Source organism: Alosa sapidissima, chromosome 10 (assembly GCF_018492685.1).
Source record: "Alosa sapidissima isolate fAloSap1 chromosome 10, fAloSap1.pri, whole genome shotgun sequence".
Classification (NCBI taxonomy): domain Eukaryota; kingdom Metazoa; phylum Chordata; class Actinopteri; order Clupeiformes; family Clupeidae; genus Alosa; species Alosa sapidissima.
Window position 1 is genome coordinate 33422361 of NC_055966.1, and position 22003 is coordinate 33444363.

Sequence of the window (22003 nt, forward strand, 5' to 3'; positions counted from 1 at the left end):
TTCTTTTTATTTTTTGTAATACTATGGCTTTTATAAACTTTTTTTGTTTTCTCGAACTGTTCTAAACTTGTAGAGATATATTTTGTATATTTCTCCCTTTTGTACTTTGCATTAAACAAGCAATAAAACACAGTGGTCTTTAAATGCTACTTTGATCTAAAGTTAATCATGTAAACAAACTGCATGAAGTCAGCACATTTTAGCACTATAAGGAGCACAATAAAACCAATAAAACTTTTTTTTTTGGTTTTGTGCATCCAGCCTGAGGCATGTCAGGGGCTCTCTCAGAAATACATCTCATCCCTATTCCCAGCTGCCAGCAGTGTGCCCTTGATCAAGGCACTTAAATAACACCAGAAACACTGGCCCTGTATCTAAATTGATATCAGTAAATCACTTTGGGTAAAAGCGTCAAATGCTTGAATAAAATAAATCAAATCCTTACCAGAGTTGACAGGATGGCTTTGCCTCATGGTTGGTGGATTGCTGTAAACAGGTAAAGCTTCCAGCTCACATGATTTTTTCATATCATTGCACTCACTCACATGGGTTTCGCTTTGTCTATATCACACTCAGCAGTTCCTCTCACCCCAGTCATTTGAAACAGGAGCCAACCACAGGGTGGCAGCAGTGGCCACACAAACTGAAGCGTATTTTGTCATAAGCTCCAGTAAGAAACACTGGTTGCAAAAACCTCTCACAGCCCCGATGGCATGAGAGGGGTAAATTCTACGTAAGGGTAAGTGTTTTATGGATGATCCGTGTGCCTTAGGTCTACACCCCATAGCATTTCATCTGGAGACATTAAGAGTTCTTAGCTGTGAAATAGCCTTGAACTTGTCTAAGCCGAAGTCCAATTAAAGAAAGCAATTCTAATTGATTTACAACGCGTAACACTTTTTTGTAACATACAGCAAACATCTCCTCACGATCTGCTTGCGCTCCCTTCTCTGTGTTCACTGTAAATAAAAACCTGGTCTTCGTACACAGCCCTGGCTCTGTATTCACTGTAAATAAAAACCTGGTCTTCGTACACAGCCCTGGCTCTGTGTTCACGGTAAATAAAAACCTGGTCTTCGTACACAGCCCTGGCTCTGTGAACTGCAAAGAAACAAAGTGAGGACAGCATGTCCCCAACAATAACAAAACACTGACTTGAAGGGAGGGGTGAGCTACCTCTCTGGTGTGTTTTCCTTGGTCTTTGGTTCGAATATATAAAATATGCTTACATAAATTGTTAAGATCATAGAAATATGATGCAATGTTTTTCTTCTCAATCTATTGTTATCTCATTTTATTTCTCTTAAGCGTCTCTTAAAGATGATATCTCATTTTAAATTTTGCTTTCCTAAGTGTTTGTAAACCTGTAGAGATTTTGTCACTTTTTATACTTTTTTGAAATTAAATAAAATTACACAAAAAACTCACTGGTCTTTGAATGCTTGCATGTCGATGTGAGTGCACCAGTTATATGAAAGGGAGTGCCTCTTACTCTAACCATTTCAGAGCAGCTACAACAGCCAACCACAGGGTAGCAGCAGTGGCCACACAAGCCCAGGCCTGTTGCATCATAAGCTCCTGTAAATGCTTGAATGTAAAACAAAAAAACCTTTCTCTTTAGAGAGATAGAATCTTTATGTTTTCAAAGGGATAATCATTTCCACACATCATCATTTCATGTTCCACATTGTATTTTTAATGAGAAAGCTATAAGATAATTATTAAAGCAAAACATATTTGTCCAAAGTGGCTTAGCTATACACTGGAGCCAATAAGGCTTCACTCCAATAGCAGTTCTGCTCCAGGTAAAAACCTGTTCTTGGCACCCTGTTCTACCAGTAGAGCCAGCAGTGGCATCTCAATCTCAAGACCAAAACATTTGAGAAACAAAAGAACACGCCTTTAGTTTATGACACACAGAGAGGCATGTGCTCAGAAGCCACCCAACCATGTGGTTCTTGAGACACTTAAGTGTCCCCGATTGCAGAGCAAAAGCAAGAAATGTTGCAATGTAGGCCTACTGCAGGAGGAGAAGTTCAGTTCCCTCATCACACAGCGCTTCCCCATATTCAGGAAATACTGTAGACCATGATTGTAAGTTTTGGTATTAGCAAGATCATGATTTACTTTGGGTCTTGGGAAAGTACACATAACTCTACTCTGTGGTATGCGAGTCCTCATGGGAACAGAATGGTTCTGCTCTGCCAATAACATTACGAGGTTGAGCAGAGCACAGTCTCGTGTCATGTGAATGGCAAAGAACAAAACACTGGTATGAACCAGAGATAAGAAAACATACAGTACATGGAAATATCAATATGGAACATTAGTCAATATACAGTATGACAACACATCACATCTTATCTTGCCTTTCATGTCTTGTCTTGTTTCTCATGAGACTTAGGTTGAGCTAATAGTTAACCTTTATTAATTCTTGGAAGTTCATTAACGATAGTCCTCATTGAGATTACAATCACAAAAAAACAACAACAAACAAAATAGTATACAATAGTTTAAGTGAAATGTATAAATAAACCAAAAATATAATATAAACAAATAAACAGTAAAAAGACAACAATTCAGAGGGGAAAGGGGAAGAACAAATGAAACGGTTACAAATTGAGTCAGGTTTGTGATAACAGATCTGAATTGACCACAGGAAAGTACAGAGTTCATTTTTAGAATGTGTTAAATATTAAGAGGTGTTATTACAAAAGGCTGATTTTCCTGGCTTGGAATGAGGAACCTTAAGCATCAGTCATTTCATTTGGGGGATATTCCAAGTACGTGGTTTAGTGACAAACCTGGGTAAGTTAACTCAGGGTAAGTGGTAAACCTCCTACAACAAGAGCCCTACATTGTTTTGTTAGGAGAATGAAGCCATATAGCTCTTCTATTAGGAGGTTTACACCTTACAGTACTCTGAGTTAACTTACCCAGGTTGGTCACTAAACCACATACTTGGAGCCTGCCAGCTGCTTCTATCTCCTAGACAAACTAGTATTTGCATATACATTTGCAAAGCTGCCATTTGAATGTCATGTTATCATTGGCTGAAAAGTTGAATCCCTCCCTGAACATTCAAGATGAAAATATGAACTTGAAGTCTTGAAAATGAACGATTTCAAAATTGAGATCAAGTTCACATCCGTTTTCAGTCAAACTATGAATTCCTCCTAAAAGAGATGAGCACAGTTCATGGCCATCCAGTAAGCTGTGGGATGACAATGTGTTAAAATGTGTCGGTCCTTGATCATTTGCTCCCTCCCACGTCAATGCCATAAACAAAAGTAATTTGTCAAAATGCATGGTTGGGACTATGTTTTCATTGAATACAAACCAAGCTCCGCTCTGAATTTACTTTTTGTTTCACACTAGAACAGGGGTCTCAAACACCCGGCCTGCGGGCCAAATCCGGCCCGCGTCCTGCCCAATTCCGGCCCGCGACGTATGACAAAATAATAATGTAATCCGGCCCTTGAGGCTATTAATTGCGACAAACAACGATACTGATTAAAATAGACGATAGATCCAGGTACGATGACATCTCATTTGTAGGCCTACTCTGCTCCACTATGTGCAAGACATCAGAAAACGTTCACGTGTGATTAAGTCTTAGGTAAGCTATGTTATTCACCTATTCTAATTCTGAAGGAGAATATCCTTTTGGAGATTATGATCGATCGTCTATGACAGTGATAGTCACGGTGCGTCTGTGAATGGAGGTGCGTGTATACAACGGTGTCCACTAAGCATACCATGCTTGTTTCGACCCTCTGCCCAACATAGATTGGAGGTTGCAGTGGTAATCGTGATAGTGTCCGTAATGGATGTGGTACAGACAGCAGGGCTAGTAGAAATAGGGCTCTAAAGAACTACAAAGTCACCCGCAATATGATGCGAACTTCTGGGTACTGCAGATTACCCGCGATAGGAACTGTTTGACCAGAATACTTTATTGTAGGCCTATATTGTAGTAATCTATTACTAAACCACAACATCTTAGGTGTTTTCCTGTTAATTTGTTATGTGGGTAATATGAAAAAAGGAAAGTAAACCTGCTTAAATATGTTCATCCAGTATTTACTGAAAGGTGCATAATTTGAGGTGCTTGCCATCCAGTGACAAATTACATGCACTCTAAAAAATAATACACTTACTCAACTTAAAAAAATTGAGGTAACAATTTGCATGGATCTTTTTAAGTAATTTCAACTCAAGCCGTTTTTGAGTAAATATTGTGAGACTTATATAGTTAGAACAACTGAATTATATTATATGATCAAATTAATATAATTAAGTTGGTTCAACTTAATTAAGCTTTTAGAGGACAAATCAGGTTGATTGTGCTAAACTAATTGAGTTCTTCTCACTATAAAAGTCTCACAATATTTACTCAAAAAACAACTTGAGTTGAAATGACTTAAAAAAAATTAAGGTAACAATTTGCATGGATCTTTTTAAGTTATAGTAACTTACTTCACTTCTGTCTGAATAAAAGCACACAGCAATTTAAATTTTCTGAAAGCATTGTTTATTTTTAAAGCAATGGCAACTGGTCCAGTTGTGCAATGAATGAATGTAGAGCTCCGTCTGAATTCGTCATTTATCTGTATAAAAGAAAGGCACAATGTTAGAAAATTTACCTCAAGACAAACAACAAAATGAACAAAATCTACATGGTTTGCAGGGATTGACACATAATATTTCTCAAACTTCAAAAATAAATAAATGTTGGCCTACCTATTAGGCCTATGTTCAGGTTAAGCTAAGAATGTCAAATGGCCCACAAACCTTCATAAATAGTGACAATGTTAGGCTTAACTAGGACGACCAAATATGATCCTCAAACACGTGCAGTGTTAGAACTAGCAATGCTAAAATGTTAAGTGCGGAATACAGCTGCCACGGTGAAATTTGAAGACACCAGACAGCTAAATTTACCTTTACTAACTCCAAATGATCAAAGGGCAGGCTGCAGGTAACTTTGAAGACGCCAGCTACCAAAGTCATCTTTTCAAATGGTTTAATTACCGTGCAAGCAGCAGCTAGCTTGGAAGACACGATAGCTACTGTCTGTAGATAGCTAAAATCCATCTTTTCAAATATTCAAATTAGCAAAAGGGCAAGCTGTAGCGTTAATTTCATTTGACTGTCACGTGACAAAGATTTTGACGCACTGTGTGCCGTTGTTTGATAGCTGTTGCTTTTAAAACAAACACAAAAATAGTAGGCTAGACTACTTTGCACGTACCTGTGATGTTCGATGCAGGCTACAGGATCCTGTGCCATAATTTCTGTTACTTCTCAGGCGTGGTCTGGAAGGTCCTGAACGTTCAATCGTGTTATTAGCTTTATAAGTTTGGTCACGAGATTTACAAGTTTCAGGAACTTAATACTTTCTATTGTTAGGTGAAAGCAAGACTGTGTGTTGAAAATCCATATATGAATAAGTTGAGACAGCTTTCTTTCTTTTTCAGTATTACAAACTCCTTAAAATAAATTGTCAACTCACCTATACATGTACAAGTAGCAAACTTAATTTTTTTATGTCGAAAATGTTCTTCATTTTAAGTTTTATCTACTAACCTCTGAATCATTTTTTAGAGTGTGGGTAAATTTACCCCCTTCATAAACTTTTGTTTTACTCAAAGATTTTTACATTTACAGTAGGACTTTATCTCTGACCACTTTCAAGCCATGGCCTTTTGACATTTTGATATAAAAATCCAATGGTGTTGGCAATGGCTTTCTTAACCCTGATGCCTAGTTTGCCAGGTTTAAAAAAGTTATGAGAGGAAATATTTTTATTTGGTGTGAAACACACACACATACCTGTTTTTATGTTTTTCATTTATTTTATAATTTGTATTAATATTTATTTTATCATTATTTTATTTATAAGCTAAGGTTGCTAGCACAGATGTCTAAAACTAGATAAAAACACTTGCACTTTCTGTTTGCAGTTTTGTGTGGTATTTGAAAAAAAGAACATTGCATTTTCAGAAATAGCCGGCCCTCCAATCAGATGACGTTGGCAGAATTGGCCCCCAGCTCATTTGAGTTTGAGACCCCTGCACTAGAATGACAAATCTTTAGGGTAGACCTGAGTTTCAAAGGTACCTTCCTCCCACAGAGATTGTACATTAAGTGAAGCAATGCCATAGTCAGTAACTTAATGTATCTTATTATTATCTTATTTATATTTTAACTATCTCTTGAGGCATTATATAACATTTAAATGTACAAGGGGACACTTTTGTAACAGTACTGTATAATCTGTCACAAGAAGAAGTGAACCAGTGGAGTTGAACAGGATCAGTGAAACAGTGTCTGTCGTTCCAGAAAAATGTTCATATACTTTCACAAGTAGTCACAATAAGTGGTTTCTTATAAGTCATTTCTTTTAAGCCAAAGTGACCTATGCTGTTTTGAACTTCAGTGGCTTTGAGACAGCAAAAAAAAAAAATCATCCTCAGACCTTGATGCATTTCACATTCACATGTAATGTAAAGGACCCTTGCTTTTGAATTCTTAATGCTAAACAAAACACAAAACAGTCACCTCCATACATCGTTACTCTGCTGTTTCATATAACTGCTATACATCGGGATATGACAACCTTTTAATTTTGAAAGACTTAAACTGTTTCATATATAAGATATAGTGTAAATATATATATATATATATATATATATATATATATAGAAACACTGGATATTCTAGACTGTTTCCTTTGTTCAGTGAAAGGACGTCAGTTTATACAGTACAAATAAAGTACTTTATTGTGATATTGTAAGCCTTTGAATACAATCATATGCTCATGTGAGACTGTAACAGTATTAGGTATGATTGACAGATATGAGGTATAGGAAAACAAATGGGTAAAAAGTATACGCCCACAATGGTTCCAAAAATTTTCTAAATTCCTATACAGTACACGTTACAGTATCGGACACCCTCATATCAGACATCCACAAGTAGTCAATGACCTCTAAATATATGGTGTACAAAAGCTGCTTTAAAAATAAAATGTATAGCTTCAGTGTAGCTTGAGGGTAAAGCCACCTACTCTTTAGCTCACTCTCTAGCTTTGTGTGAACAAACTGGCTTTGAGCCAGCCCTTGGCACAGTATTCAACACACTGATTGTCTCTGACCACCTATTTTGTAACAAGAATGACCACAACAACATGATGAAAGACTCAGAGATCAGGTGCCTGATGAGTCACACATCCTCTCATTCTTTCCCTCCCTCCTCTATTCTCTCCCTCTCAGGGCAACTCCACACAAAGAGGGCTTCAGTGCTCAAGTGACCAAACAAACACAGAGGGAGCATTTATAGCGAGGAATATTGGCAAGGCCTGAGAAGAGGATGCTTGGGAAATGGGAGTAAAGTCCGAGTCCTTCCCTGCACACTGTCTCCTTGGCTCCGGGGAGTCGCCTGCTGCGCTGGAGGTTAAATCATGACACCGCAAGAACAAAGAACAGAGCTGGGGGAGGGGGGCACTCTGCTCCTGTTAATTGACATCACTCAGCTGTCTTTGGTTAAAAAGTCCAGCTGGGATTTTTCCTGCGTGCAATGTCAGGTCCAAGGAGAGAGGAAATTCCAGATTCCAGCTATCTGTGAGATTGACTGGGAGTTTCCAACGGATCACACACTGCAAGTCAGCAGCATGTGATGGAAAGCAACAGGAAATTCACAAGCTCTCCACATTCAGAAAGTGAAACCAGTATTGCAATATACTGGCATCAAATTACAAAGTCATTGAGTTCAAACTTAAGACTTAAAATGTCCAATAAACAAACACAGTGTTGGACAAAGATCTTAAAATACATAACAAGAGGCCCCGGCCGTGACGGCACTGGCTGGGGCACCTGCACCATACGCTGGCGACCCGGGTTCGATTCCCGCCCCGTGGTCCTTTCCGGATCCCACCCCGACTCTCTCTGTCCCACTCACTTCCTGTCATTCAAGGCATAAAAAGGCCAAAAAATATAAAATAAAATAAAAAGATTACTGTCTAATCGAACAATTTCTAAACTGATAGAATCAGAAACACTTCATTTGACACAGAGGCGTAGTGTGTAACATTCAGTGGTGATTATTATATTTATATTTTATATTTATATAGATAAAGCGCTAAACAAGACAAACCAGCTGTGCAGTGTGGACGTCAACATTTCACACCAGCAGCCACTTAGAATAGTCCAGAAGAAAACAATGTGCAGCAACGTTAACTTTACCACAGTATCCACTGACCCATTAACATCAATTGTAACGACAACTGATCCCACTCAGCTTGCCGTAGGCATCTGGGGTGAAAAGCCGCAGTTCAGCAGGGGCATACTACAAGCAGCACAGCAGTGGCAGACCACACAGAACACTGTGCCAGACTTGACATACTTCCTCACATTCCCAGGCTGTGCTACATTTGTTTACACAATAGCTTAAACACGGAAAAGGTCATCTGCCAGAGGGCTGTTCTCAAACATGCAACAAGGAACTAATGGGACAGGATATTTCTACTAATTACCTTTACGCTACCTATTTTAACACTCAGTGGTTTATAAGTACCTTATTTTCCCAAGTGGCAAAATTACCTGCAAGTAATGCAGCTGCATAACGTACCCGGATATAAGTTGATGTTTCAATGCTAATTTTCAGCGACAGTCCTTTGCTAATTTATTTTGCTCTAGTCCTTTTTGAATAATGCACTAGGTGTCCATGTAGACTGGGCTCCGACTACCTTTGTAAAGTGTAAAGGTCCTGGGGTCTAACATTTGCTCTGAGACAATGAGATCTTTGCAGGAGAGTCATCTTCCTCTTCCTCACCAGAGTCCCACACTGAAATCTTGTGATTGCTCTGTGAGTTGGCGGTGATGCACCTCGCCACCTCCAGTGCGCGCGTGCGGAACACACTGGCCAGGCCGAGGTAGAGCAAGGGCTTGAGGAAACACTGCAGGCAGCCAATGGCAGCTGTGGCCATCAGGGTCATCTCTGTGGCCGTCCGGTGGCCCTCGCCGCACTCTTCGGCCCCAGCTCCCACGGGGTCAACCACCAGGGCAATGTTGTAGGGCAACCAAGTGAGGAAGAAGGCTCCCGTCAGGCCCAGGATGAACCGGAGGGCCCTTCGCTTCTTGTGCTCCTCGGGCTTCTTCAGGGGCCGCCGGACGAGGACCACGGAGTAGCCGAGTGCCAGGACAACGGTCGCCACCAGGAAGACAGCACCGCCCACACGACACTGGGACACAGGCACGGGACACCAGTGCCTTTCCAGGTAAGCATGATCCTTGGAGGACTTCAGATTCAACCAGTCCCCGATGGAGAGGAGAACAGAGGCCACCCATGCGGCTAGACAGGTGGCGTGTGGCACCCAGAGCCTCTGGCGAGAGTACACCTGATAGGTGTCCGTCACAAGCAGCAAGTGATGTGAACTGATGCAGGCTAGCACTAACATCCCAAAATAGATGTTCATCTGAAGAAAAAAAGATCAGGACAATTCTGATGATAAATGCTTGTGAAAGCCTGCTCAACCCAAATTTATTCATCAAGCTTAACAATACATTAGTCGTCGAGAATAACTGTAAATGTGAGCAACTGAGACCACATAAACGACTTAATATGTCAACCAAACTTTCGATTTTAATGATGTATCTCTTACCTTAAAGATGGCAGCAACAGTCTTACAAAGGCCAGTGCCAAATGTCCATCCGTTCGCTGCATTCACAGCCCAAAACGGCAGAGTGATCAGCAGCAGAATATCAGCCACGGCGAGATTAAGCACAAAGGTGTCCGTCACACTCCAGCTGCGTCTCTTCAGCCACAGAACCACCAGCACCAACCCGTTTCCAAATAGTCCCAGCACCAAAGCCACGTAAAGCAGGACAGGGATGAAGACCGCTTCATGCGCTGGTAAACAGTTCACACCACTGTAGTCCTCGTAATCATGAGATGAGTTCATTTGGAAGTTGACGTCGATATCCATTCTTGACTCTGAAAAGTAAGTAATTCTCACTGTTGAATGTCGCAGCAGACTGGACAGCTCCTAACTGCAATGCTCCTAACTTAAATGCTTAATCCTGCAGTGTTGATCAGGATTCATGATCAAGTTTACACCCACCAAGTAGCCTAGTCTCATGATTGCGTGAACTGTCATGTGGAAAGTGGTTTCCCTTCATGAGTGGCACACACGCACCCCCACCCCCTCGACAAGTCATGATGACACACCATCAATCCAGCCACATGCTGCGCTGACCAGGCACAATTCCCACGCAAGTAAATGGGAACACTCTTTCAAATTGTGATCCCCGTTATCTTGAAGCCTGACAGCCAATATTAAGATAGTCATGCAATGGGCTTCGGTGTGCAACCAATTTCATGTCTGGACAGCAAACTCGTCTCTCGCGAGCCCACGCTGCAGATTCCTCTGACTCTGAGAATAATATCGCAATAATGTAGGCTACACTTCATAATAAAATAACTCAAATTAATTAAAGTAGACTAACTAATGTAATCATTTACAAGAACAAAGAGGCATAGCCTATTAGTCAGAGCGCCTCAATATTATCGAGTCAAATTTTAGATTGTTCAGGTCAAGCAGTTGGACCGGCTTTTTCTGCTAAGATTAGTTAAATTAAGCGCTGAAAAATAAGACTTAAAGGAGCCATAAGGCAAGCGTTACTTACCAAAACAATGACCGCTACTCTCGGTCCAAGAAAGAAAGTCAGGTTAACTGGTGTAAAGCAAATCAACAAAGTTTGGCTGCATGAGACAAAGGCTACGTGCAGAGCGGAGTTTCACATGGCATGTAAACCGTAGCAGTCCATTTGTGTAGGTTCCTGCATAAATATTATTAAACTAATTTAACAAAACATGATCAGAGATAACGTTTGCGATGTTCGTCCGAACTATCTGCTCTATGGAGCCGTGCCAAACCTCAACCAGCTGCTGCGATCGGTCTGTTGCAGTCTCGTGCTAGCTCAATCTCTTCCTTGTCTTGTGCAGTGACACGACGGCGGTCAGTGACACCCATATATATGTTCTTCCTCTCGATACAAAATAATTTGGCAAGTCGATCATTGAGTCGATCGTAACGAGACACCTAGTGAATAGGATAGCATACTGAAGAAGGAAACATATTGGCACCACTATCCCACGTTCAGTCGTCTTTGTTCCATAAGTAGCCTACTGCACTGTAATGTTGGTAGCCTAGTAGCCTAGTCTTGTTTCAACAAGCTCCATTTGTTTCGCTCTGGCGCTATCTGTCGGCTGATCATGTTAAGCACCTTCTTAGACGCACCATTAGATGTAGACAAGGCCAAGGGCCATTTCAATAGACACCCAATACGGTGTGGACTTCATCTCGCTATGTAATGATATGACACTGTGCATTGGCCAGTATAAAACAGCCTATGTTCCAATTAATTGTCATATTAGCCTTAATTGGTACTCCTAATCTCTTTAAATTAGACATTATTTATTATAGAATGAAATTATTGTATTTGTTAAAACATAAACCTGCAGTTAATCAGCATTGCTTAACAGGAAAACGTGAAAACTAGATTAAGACTTTTTTGACATGCAGAAAACCAGAATGCAACATGTTAGTGGTTACAAAAGGGAAACGCGGCCCCCTGTGTTTGAAAACGAAAATGTCATTGTCAGAAAGATGTTGACCTTAGGACCTTAGGAGTTGTTGCTTGTATACTATACATATAGAAGTGGTTTTGATTGATATTTTGCAATACAAATTTGTGGTACATCTGCTGGTTAATGACAATGACAATTTTATTAATAGGGCAATTCCACTCAAAACTGCCACGTCCATAACGTCAACACAATGTCATGAATGGTATGATGAACATGATGATTACTTGCAATTTGAGCGTTCACTTTTCTTGGTTGTAGAACTTACATGAAAAACTTTTCAAATAATCATTTGCATCATACAAATACCATGGCATTTAGTTGGCGTTATGGACGTGACAGTTCTGCGTAGAATTGCCCAATATCAATTATACACTACTGGTCAAAAGTTTGGGGTCAAATTAGACAGAATACCAGCTGAGATTAGTTGCATTGTTTTTTTTGTTTTTTTTAAATCATGGCAGCAGTTTTCAGATTACATTATGTGCTTACATAATTGCAAAAGGGTTCTCGACTTTTACTGGAATATCTACTTTACCCATTATCAGCAATCATTCATCCAATGTTCCAAAGGCACATTCTGTTTACTAATCGGATATCATTTTGAAAGGCTAACTGAGACAACATTGGAGAACCCTTTTGCAATTAAGCAATAATGTCATCAGAAAACTGCTGCCCTGATTAAATAGCTGATCTAGTATAGCTGATTGTTTGTAAATGGTATGAAATGCATCAATTAGCCACTCAGTAAAACAGCTGTATTGCAAATTTAAAATAAAATAACTATCACACAGGAACTCAAACACTAGCTGGGGAATACCCATACGAACCTTTGGCCAAGAGACCATTGATGCCAAATTTCCAATGTTCCTAAAACTTACAATCACTAATCCTGCATGGGTGTGTATTTTCTTTGAAATTGAGTAAACATCTGCTTTTAAAACCTTTGTTTACGGCATTGCTGCACATCTGAAACGATTTGGTAAGAGTTTAATGTACCAATGTAAGTTTAATTTCACTGCTAGTTATGCCCCTGCTGGAAGTCGTAAGTTAAGGAACCCTTTCCAGACCCACTCTCAATCTTTCCAGACCCACTCCCGATCTTTCCAGACCCACTCTCGATCTTTCCAGACCCACTCTGAATCTTTCCAGACCCACTCTCGATCTTTCCAGACCCACTCTCGATCTTGAAAAGGGTCTGGTGTCCACAAGTCTACTCAAACACAGAAATGTAGAGAAAAAAAAGCATTTCATCTAAAGAAAAATACAATGACCCATTTGAAACTGCTTTGAGAAAAATCAGTTGAAATGTATCACTTTCACTACCAGTGTTGGGAGTAATGCATTAAAAAAGTAATGTAATTACAGTAATGCATTGCTTTTTGCTGTAATGCAGTAATGTAAGGCATTACCAATACAATTTCAGTAATATTTTACTCGGTACAATTCTCAGTAACTGAAGTTACTTTGCTTTTTAATCCAAAATTGAGAAATGCTGCTTTTACAGACAAAGATCGTAGCCATTATTCTCAAACTATTTGCATTAAGTCTACACCACTGTAAGTGCAAGGAAAGGCAACCAGCAATGATGAGAACCATTTAAAGTCAACATACAATTTCAATATGGCTATATTTTACTATATTAAGTTGTGAGTGACCTTTGGCCTTTGGGGCCTACATTGTCCCATGAGCCATAACTGCAACCATTATATTGTTCTTTTATTAGCCTTAAGCCTAGCTCAGTCATTATGCCATACCACATCACCTCCTGCCGTGTAATGAGCTGCATTGAACACATGAAGATCTATTGAGAACACCAAATCCATATTTCCTGTTATTTTGGTGAAAGTAATGTAAACGTAGTGTAATGCCTTACAATTCAAAGACAGTAATATTGTAATGTAACAAATTACTTTGAGATGACAGTAACAAGTAATAAATAATACATTACGTTTTTGAAGTAACTTGCCCAACACTGTTCACTACACTACAGTCCACATTCCACCAAAGCCTTTCTTCCAAACCTCCCCAAAATCCTCCAGCGTCATGGTTTTAAGACAGAGAGTGTATCTACAAGTAAGATCCAAGATTCAAGTCTAATAGTCATTTAATAACAAGGATTACAAATGTTAAAAGATGAGATATAAGACATGTCATACTACTGCGCTGCAATACTGATATTTTTATGTGAGATCAAAACCTTATGTGGTTAGGCGTAAGCCTAAAGAGGTTATATTGGCCACATGAATGTGATATCGTCTTGTAACAGAGGGTGCTATTATGAGAGTATAACAGAGGTATAGGGATAGTTAACAGGTGCTATGGCAGGAGGGGTGAAGCTACCATCTGGACAAAGGCTGCCACCAGTGAGAGGCTACATGGACGACATCACCACCATCCTCCAGACAGCAGCATGCACAGTGAGACTGCTGAAGAGGATTGACGAGCTTGTGACCTGGGCAAGGATGAGAATTAAACCTGCAAAGTCACGCAGCCTGTCCCTTAGGAAAGGGGTCAGGAGCGACCACACCACCTTCATTGCAGGTGGTGAGGAGATTCCGTTGCTGGCTAGTCAAGCCGTCCGTAGCCTCGGTCGGACCTACACGGCAGACCTCTCCGCCATAAGCAGATGGGGGAAGCAGTGAGGAAGCAGCTTGCAGAAGGCTTGGCAAGGATCAGCGAGAGCCAGCTCCCTGGCAAGTACAAAGTATGGACTTACCAATTCATACTGTACCCAAGGGTGATGTGGCCACTGAAAATGTGCGAGGTCCCCTCCTCAGTGGCAGATAAGATGGACAGGTTAGCAAACGGGTTCATCAAGAAGTGGCTGGGACTGCCAAGATGCCTGTCAGATGTGGGGCTATTCGGGAGGAACATTCTCCAACTGCCATTGCAGTCCGTCAGCCAGGGATACAGGCAGGAAAAGGCTCGAATGGTGCTTGAGCTGAGGGAATCCACTGACCAGCTAGTGAGAGCAGCTGGCGCCCAAGTAAGAACAGGGAGGAAGTGGAAAGCCCAGGAGGAGGTTGACATGGCCATCAGCAGGTTAAAACACCAGGAGGTCACTGGAAGAGTCCAGGAGGGTTGAGCAGGGTTGGGGAGGGGCGAGACCCCCCTCTTCTGGTCCAAGGCCTCCAAGGAACAGAGAAGAGCCATGGTGGTGGCAGAAGTGGCAAGGACGGAACAAGACCGTCTACGTGTCAAAGCGGTGTCTCAAAGCCGGCAGGGAGGCTGGATGTCTTGGGAAGGCGTCACAGGCAGGCCCATGTCATGGGCAGATCTGTGGAAGACCCCCCAAGCCAGACTCAGCTTCTTAATCAAGTCCACCTATGACACTCTGCTTTGCCCCCGAAACCTCAACCTATGGTTTGGCGCGGAAGAAAGCTGTCCCCTGTGCAACACCATCAACGCAAGCCTCCAGCACATCCTCTCTGGATGCAAGACGGCACTGTCACAAGGCCGCTACAGGTGGCGGCATGACCTGGTGCTGAAAAAGCTGGCAGAGGTGGCAGAGGCGGCAGAGGCAGGCAGACAACAGGCCAACAGCCAACCTCCTGCCCCAGTGAGACGGCACATCTCCTTTGCTAGAGCTGGGGAAGATCCCAAACCCACCCACCAGACAGCAACACCAAGACTCCTCTCACCCGGTGGCGAGTGGACCATGAGGGTTGACCTGGGGAGACAGCTCCATTTTCCAAGGGAGATGGTGGAAACATCGCTCCGGCCAGATCTGATCTTGTGGTCAGTTCCAGACAAGACCATCCTGATGGTGGAACTTACTGTCCCGTGGGAACAAGGCATGGAGGCTGCCAATGAACGCAAACGTTCCAAGTATGCAGACCTGGCAGCAGAGTGTCAGGAGGCTGGCTGGAAAGCCATTACACGCCCTGTTGAGGTGGGGTGTAGGGGCTTTGTGGGCGCCTCAACAGTTCGCCTGCTGCGAGACATTGGCTGCACAGGAGCAGGGAGCCGGAAAGCCATCAAGGAACTGGCGGAGGAGGCAGAGAGGGGCAGCTTCTGGCTGTGGCTGAGGAGGAGAGATAGAGGGTGGGGGCAGAACACCTAGGGCATCAGCAGGGGGTGGCAGGTAGAGATACCAGCCATCGCTCCGCCACCAAGAGATGTACTGGGGTTAAAGGAGCGAAACATCAGTGACTGGTGGTCCCCAGCTGATGACCCGTTCCTGCCCATAGGTGTATAGGGGAACACACTTGCATAGAGTGCACTGGTGGAGGTGCGTCAGGCAGCAATGCCCAGCAGGTATACCAACAGCCTGTATCTTCAAAGCTATTATGAGAGTAGAGTTACCTTTCCAGCACCATATGAAATCTAATGATATATTGAATTATACTGTAGGCATGTGAAACGCATGTTTATTCTCTCTGACTGAGAGCAAAATAGGAGAAGCATAAGTGTGACTAAGTCTGTGGGAAGCCACTATGATGCAGATGATAAAATCTGTTTAAAATGTGACACGTCTGGTCAGGATTTCATGTCTTGTTTTTCTGCATGCATCTCACAAATGAGCACAATTCTGTGACACACAAGACATAAAGGAAGATACATCATTTTTAAATGTGCAGGTTCACATCTATAAAAATATACATTGGAATTTGCAGTTTGCCCATTCCATTTGTGAACAGTAAAACAAGTGTAATGTGAATTAACAATAAAATAACTGTCACACAGAAACTCAAACACAGGAATAAAGAGTAAAAAACATTTAATGTAAAGAAAAATACAAATGACAAATTTGAAACTGTTTTGAGAAAAATTAGCTGAAATGTATCACTTTCACTGCACCATGGTTCACATTTTGCCAAAGCCTTCCTCCTCCAAACCTCCCCACATTCCTCCAGCACCATGCTTTTGAGACACAGTGTATCTACAAATTAGACTATTTACATGCTTAACTAAGTTTTGACATACAGCACACACTTGACAAATGGACAGTGTCCTGTGGAAGACATACAGCACACACTTGCCAAATGGACAGTGTCCTGTGGAAGACGTCCTAATGCTCTGTAATATCACCTCTAATCTTCAAGATTCAAGGAGGATGAGGTATAAGACATGCCATACTGCTACATAGTGCAATACTGTTGCTCTGCAGTACTGAGCTCGGCTGAATAGGGAACACCACATGTTGAACAGAATATAACGTAGATAAGAGCTTCCATCTCATCACCACTGATAGGTTTCAAGGCTTTGACAAGGCTAAGACAATTATTTTTGTGTAACACCAAAACCTTATGTGGTTAGGCGCAAGCCTATAGGTGTTATGTTGGCCGCATGATTGTGATAATCTTCCTGTAGCAGAGGTGTTATGGATGGTGCTATGATGAGATTATAACAGCAGTGCAGGGACAGTTAACAGGTGCTATTATGAGAATATAACAGAGCAACTTGGCCATGAAATCTAATGAAATGCAAAGTTACGGGCACGTGAAACACATGTTTATTCTGTCTGGCTGAAAGCAAAATAGGAGAAGCATAAGTGTGACTAAGTCTGTGGGAAGCCACTATAATACTGATGATAAAATCTGTTTAAAATGTGACAAGTCTGGTCAGGTTTTCATGTCTTGTTTTTCTGCATATATCTCACAAATGAGCAGAATTCTGGACACACAACAGACATAAAGCAAGATACATCATTTTTAAATGCGCAAGTTCACATCTATAAAAATATACATTGGAATTTGCAATTTGCCCATTCCATTTGTGAACATCGGACACTATGTTCCTTCCTCTTATTTATTTACAGAAATGGTCCTTTGTGGATGCTCTGTCATTTTCCACTCTCATATGTAGAATACAACAGATCGCACGCAAAACATTTAATTTTCTTTCTTACGTCTCACACTTCATCCCACCACTATTTCTCTTTCATCACCTCTCACACACATCCTCTTTTCTCACCACCATCTCTTTTGTTGCTTTTGATCCCTTGGTGTCCAAGGTCAGACCATGACCGAGAAGTAGGACGTGTTCTCGCTCTCGACAGAGCTGAAGGAGCCGGCCGTGCGACGCCTGGACCCTCGCCACCAGCTGCCCAGCTCCTGCCTGCCACCACGGGGGCCCATGGCCGCCTTGAACATCTGGGCCAGCTCGCGGCGGAACTTGATGCCCACGAAGCCGTAGAGGAGTGGATTGAGGGCGCAGTGCGCCAGCCCCATGCTCTCGGCCACCACCGTGCCCATGTCGATGGCGTGCATCACGTCGCAGTCCTTCTCCACGACGTCCAGCATGATCAGGCTGTCGATGAGCCGCAGGCCGCTGTAGGGCGCCCAGGAGACGACGAACACCACCACCAGCGACACGATCAGCCTCATCGACTTGCGCTTCTGCCGGCGAGAGGCGTGGCAGAGGGCGCGGAAGATGCACACGTAGCAGTAGAGCATGACCAGCAGGGGCAGCGCGAACGCCAGCGCCAGGTTCATCAGCTGGAGGCCCACCTGGATCTGCTTGTACGACTCGTGGGCGAACTGCATCTTGCACACTTGCACGTTGGCCACGGGGAGCACCTGGCGGAACTGGACGTCCACGGCGGCCAGTCCGAGACATGCCGCCCAGATGACGGCGCAGGCCACCCGCGCGTGGCAGCCGTTGCGGCGCCAGCCGGCGCTGACCGCGTGCACGATGGCCAGGTAGCGGTCGAAGCTGATGCACGCCAGGAAGAGCACGCCGCAGTAGATGTTGAGCGAGAACATGGCGCCCACCATCTTGCAGGGCACCGTGCCGAAGATCCACGAGTCGGCCGACTGCACGGAGAAGAAGGGCAGCGAGAAGGCCAGCAGGAGGTCGGACACGGCCAGGTGCAGCAGGAAGGTGTCGGTCAGCGAGAAGGAGCTGGGCCCGCGCTGGGCCTGCCGGTAGCGACGCACCACGCACAGCACCAGGACGTTGCCCACCACTGCCAGCACAAACACCAGGCTGTACGCCACAGGCGCGAAACTGCGGATGAACTTCCAGGTCTTGACAACATCGCATGGTGCATACTGACTGAAGTCCTCGTCTGGATAGGATGCATTTTCATCATTATAATCATGCTGGAAGGGAAAAAAAGAAATATAGACTTCAGAGATGAGACCATGGGAGTGTGAGCATCAAGCATAGAAGTACAACCCCAAAACAGAAAAAGTTGGGACGTTTTTGTAAAATGCAAATTAAAAACAGAAAGTGATGATATGTAAGTCTCGTAAACCCATATTTAGCAGCAAAAAAGACATAGACAACATATCAAATGTTGAACGTTATCATATGAAAATGAAAATTTGGACTATTTCATGGAAAATATATGTTAATTTTGAATTTGATGCCAGCAACATGTTTCAAAAAAAGTTGCGACGGGAGCATGTTTACCACTGTGCTGCTTCACCTCTTCATTTAACAAAATTCTGTGAATGTTTAGGAACTGAGGAGACCATTTGCTAGAGTTTTGAGAATGAAATGTTACTTTACTCCTTCATACAGGATTTCAGTTGCTCAGCAGTACGGGGTTTTCTTAGTCATGCTTTTCATTCCGTTATGCACCTAATTTGAGGAAATCTGCACTGTAGACAGGCAGTATATGTTGCTCAAAACCTGTATACATCATTCAGAATTGACTGTGCTTTGCCAAACAATATGCCCATGCTGTAGGCACAAAGCTCCTCCACACCATCGTAGATGTTGGGTTTGGAACTGAGCACTAAAACAAGTTGGAAAGTTTGGATACTTGGATAGGGCCTCTCCTCTTTAGCCCAGATGAGTCCGTGATTTCCAAAAAGAATGGCAAATTTTGATTGGTTTAACCACAGGACCTTTTTCCATGTTATCTCAATCCAATTTAAACAAGCTCAGGCCCAAACAAGACGGTGGTATTTTATGTATCATGTCTTAATAGAATTTTGGCTGTTTTGACTGCAGTTTGAATTGTGTATCAAACTGTGCACACAGACAATGGTTATCAGAGGTTGTCCTGAGCCCATACAATGACAGGTCTGGAAACAGGTCTGGTGTTGATGCAGTGCCATCTGAAGTCCAAAAGACCACAGCCATCCAATTTATTTTCCAACTCTTTCCCTTATTTGCAAAGATTTCTCTGGATTCTCTGAATGCTTTAATGATATTATGTCCTGTAGATGATGAACTCCCCAAATACTTCCCAATTTTATGTTAAGAAGCATTAAAACACATTGTTTCATCATTTGTGCACACAGGTTTACTCAGAGTGATGAACACCCCTACATCTTTACGTCTAAGAGACCCTGCCTCTCTGGGATGCTCTTTTTCATACCTAATAGTGTTGCCAGTTACCCTAATTAGTTGTCGAACATTCCTCCTTTTGTTTTTTTATCATTACACAACTTTTCCAGCATTTTGTTACCCCTGTAAACTATAAAACTATAAAATTCAAAATTAGCATATATTTTCCATGAAATAGTCAACTCAGCCATTTGATATGTTGTCTGTGTCATTTTTGCAACTAAATATGAGATTTGCAGATTATTGCATTCTGTTTTTATTCACATTTTACAAAACGTCCCAACTTTTTCTGTTTTCGGGTTGTAGTAATGGGCGAAGAAGGAAATGGATAAAGCATTATAATTTCAAGGTGACCTTTATATTTTACATCATGATATGATGGAAGAGATGATGATACGACTGGAGAGAACACATCAAACACACCACGCAGAATATGAGGTAAAGTCAAATAAGGTATGACTTTATGATGGTATTACTTACATAGTAGTCTGGTGTTGTCATCTTCTCAGTAGGTAACCAGCACACAGACAAGCTCAACACTCTCTAGCCAAAACGTTTAACAGACAGATAGCAAAAGGAGAAGTTAAGCTTTCAGGAACAGGAGTCAATGTGTTAAAAAAATATCACGAACACTGAATTACAATGAAACCAGATATTTCTTAAGCGCTGCTTAACAAAAACGTGTGAAAAGCTAGAATATGCCTTTTAATTTTTTTCACATGCAGAAGACCATCATGGAACATGTTAGTGGTTGCAAAAAGGGAAACACTGCCCCCTGTGTTTGAAAACGAGCAATTTCATTGTCAGGAAGATGGATCTTAGGGGGACCTTAGAAGTTCTTGTTGTATCCTTTTTAAGCGGGTTTGATTTCTATTTTGATATATAACATCTGCTGGTTATTGTTTATGTAAATGTATGTGCTCTGAAGTGACACATAGGAACTCAATTTACCAAAGAGTTTAATAACAGCCTGATCATTTTATAATATAAATTATACGTATAAACAGGAGCTATACCAGTAAGCATAATCCATTTAGGAAGAAGATTAGCAGAAAATATGATGCAAATAAAAGAGTGTAAAGTAAATCACAAATTGCATGTTCAAATGCTCACCTAGTTATTCTTTGTTTTGGTCTATGACAGTCTACTATTAAGCTGAGTATAGCTGATTTTTTTGTAAAGTTTATGAAATGCATGGATTGTCCACTCAGTAAAACAACTGTAATGTGAATTAACAATAAAATAACTGTCACACAGAAACTCAAACACAGGAATAAAGAGTAAAACATATTTAATGTAAAGAAAAATACAAATGACAAATTTGAAACTGTTTTAAGAAAAATCAGCTGAAATGAATCACTTTCACTGCACCATGGTTCACAGTCTACCAAAGCCTTCCTCCTCCAAACCTCCCCGCATTCCTCCAGCGCCATGCTTTTGAGACACAGTGTATCTACAAATTAGACTATTTACATGCTTAACTAAGTTTTGACATACAGCACACACTTGCCAAATGGACAGTGTCCTGTGGAAGACGTACAGCACACACTTGCCAAATGGACAGTGTCCTGTGGAAGACGTACAGCACACACTTGCCAAATGGACAGTGTCCTGTGGAAGACGTACAGCACACACTTGCCAAATGGACAGTGTCCTGTGGAAGACGTACAGCACACACTTGCCAAATGGACAGTGTCCTGTGGAAGACGTACAGCACACACTTGCCAAATGGACAGTGTCCTGTGGAAGACGTACAGCACACACTTGCCAAATGGACAGTGTCCTGTGGAAGACGTACAGCACACACTTGCCAAATGGACAGTGTCCTGTGGAAGACGTACAGCACACACTTGCCAAATGGACAGTGTCCTGTGGAAGACGTACAGCACACACTTGCCAAATGGACAGTGTCCTGTGGAAGACGTACAGTACACACTTGCCAAATGGACAGTGCTCTGTGGAAGACATACAGCACACACTTGCCAAATGGACAGTGTCCTGTGGAAGACGTCCTAATGCTCTGTAATATCACCTCTAATCTTCAAGATTCAAGGAGAATGAGGTATAAGACATGTCATACTGCTACATACTGCAATACTGTTGCTCT

General features: G+C 42.0%; 2 protein-coding genes and 1 long non-coding RNA gene across 6 annotated transcripts; all 3 read right to left on the bottom strand.

The window, feature by feature from the left end:
• Positions 1-4511: 4511 nt before the first annotated feature.
• Positions 4512-5575, bottom strand: LOC121720302. 3 transcript variants are annotated; one of them, XR_006034492.1, is made up of 3 exons: positions 5516-5575; positions 5255-5328; positions 4512-4610 (listed from the first exon to the last, which is right to left on the bottom strand). It is a non-coding gene; the product is annotated as an uncharacterized LOC121720302 (long non-coding RNA). The 3 variants fall into 3 exon arrangements; XR_006034490.1 differs by lacking the exon at positions 5516-5575 and having other exon boundaries at positions 5255-5508; XR_006034491.1 differs by lacking the exon at positions 5516-5575 and having other exon boundaries at positions 4945-5508.
• A 1187-nt stretch (positions 5576-6762) lies between these two features.
• Positions 6763-11175, bottom strand: LOC121720229 (C-X-C chemokine receptor type 3-like). 2 transcript variants are annotated; one of them, XM_042106212.1, is made up of 3 exons: positions 10689-11175; positions 9665-9996; positions 6763-9478 (listed from the first exon to the last, which is right to left on the bottom strand). In XM_042106212.1, the coding sequence occupies exons 2-3, from the start codon at positions 9986-9988 to the stop codon at positions 8777-8779; spliced, it is 1026 nt and encodes a 341-aa protein (XP_041962146.1). In that variant the 5' UTR covers positions 9989-9996; positions 10689-11175; the 3' UTR covers positions 6763-8776. The 2 variants fall into 2 exon arrangements, with proteins under 2 accessions (XP_041962146.1, XP_041962147.1); XM_042106213.1 differs by lacking the exon at positions 10689-11175 and having other exon boundaries at positions 9665-10154.
• Positions 11176-16355: 5180 nt separating this feature from the next.
• On the bottom strand, positions 16356-21329 carry LOC121720043 (C-X-C chemokine receptor type 3-2-like). The gene is made up of 2 exons (XM_042105876.1): positions 21285-21329; positions 16356-18698 (listed from the first exon to the last, which is right to left on the bottom strand). The coding sequence occupies exons 1-2, from the start codon at positions 21327-21329 to the stop codon at positions 17610-17612; spliced, it is 1134 nt and encodes a 377-aa protein (XP_041961810.1). The 3' UTR covers positions 16356-17609.
• Positions 21330-22003: the final 674 nt, after the last annotated feature.

What these genes read in the sequence shown, in the direction of transcription:
- LOC121720229 (XM_042106212.1), bottom strand. Translation starts at nt 9,988, where the DNA reads ATGGATATCGACGTCAACTTCCAAATGAACTCATCTCATGATTACGAG. An exon ending in CTGTTGCTGCCATCTTTAAG is followed by an intron (nt 9,479 to 9,664) that starts GTAAGAGATACA and finishes TTTTTTCTTCAG; the next exon opens with ATGAACATCTATTTTGGGAT.
- LOC121720043 (XM_042105876.1), bottom strand. Translation starts at nt 21,329, where the DNA reads ATGGCGCTGGAGGAATGCGGGGAGGTTTGGAGGAGGAAGGCTTTG. An exon ending in TTTGGAGGAGGAAGGCTTTG is followed by an intron (nt 18,699 to 21,284) that starts GTAGACTGTGAA and finishes TTTCCCTTCCAG; the next exon opens with CATGATTATAATGATGAAAA.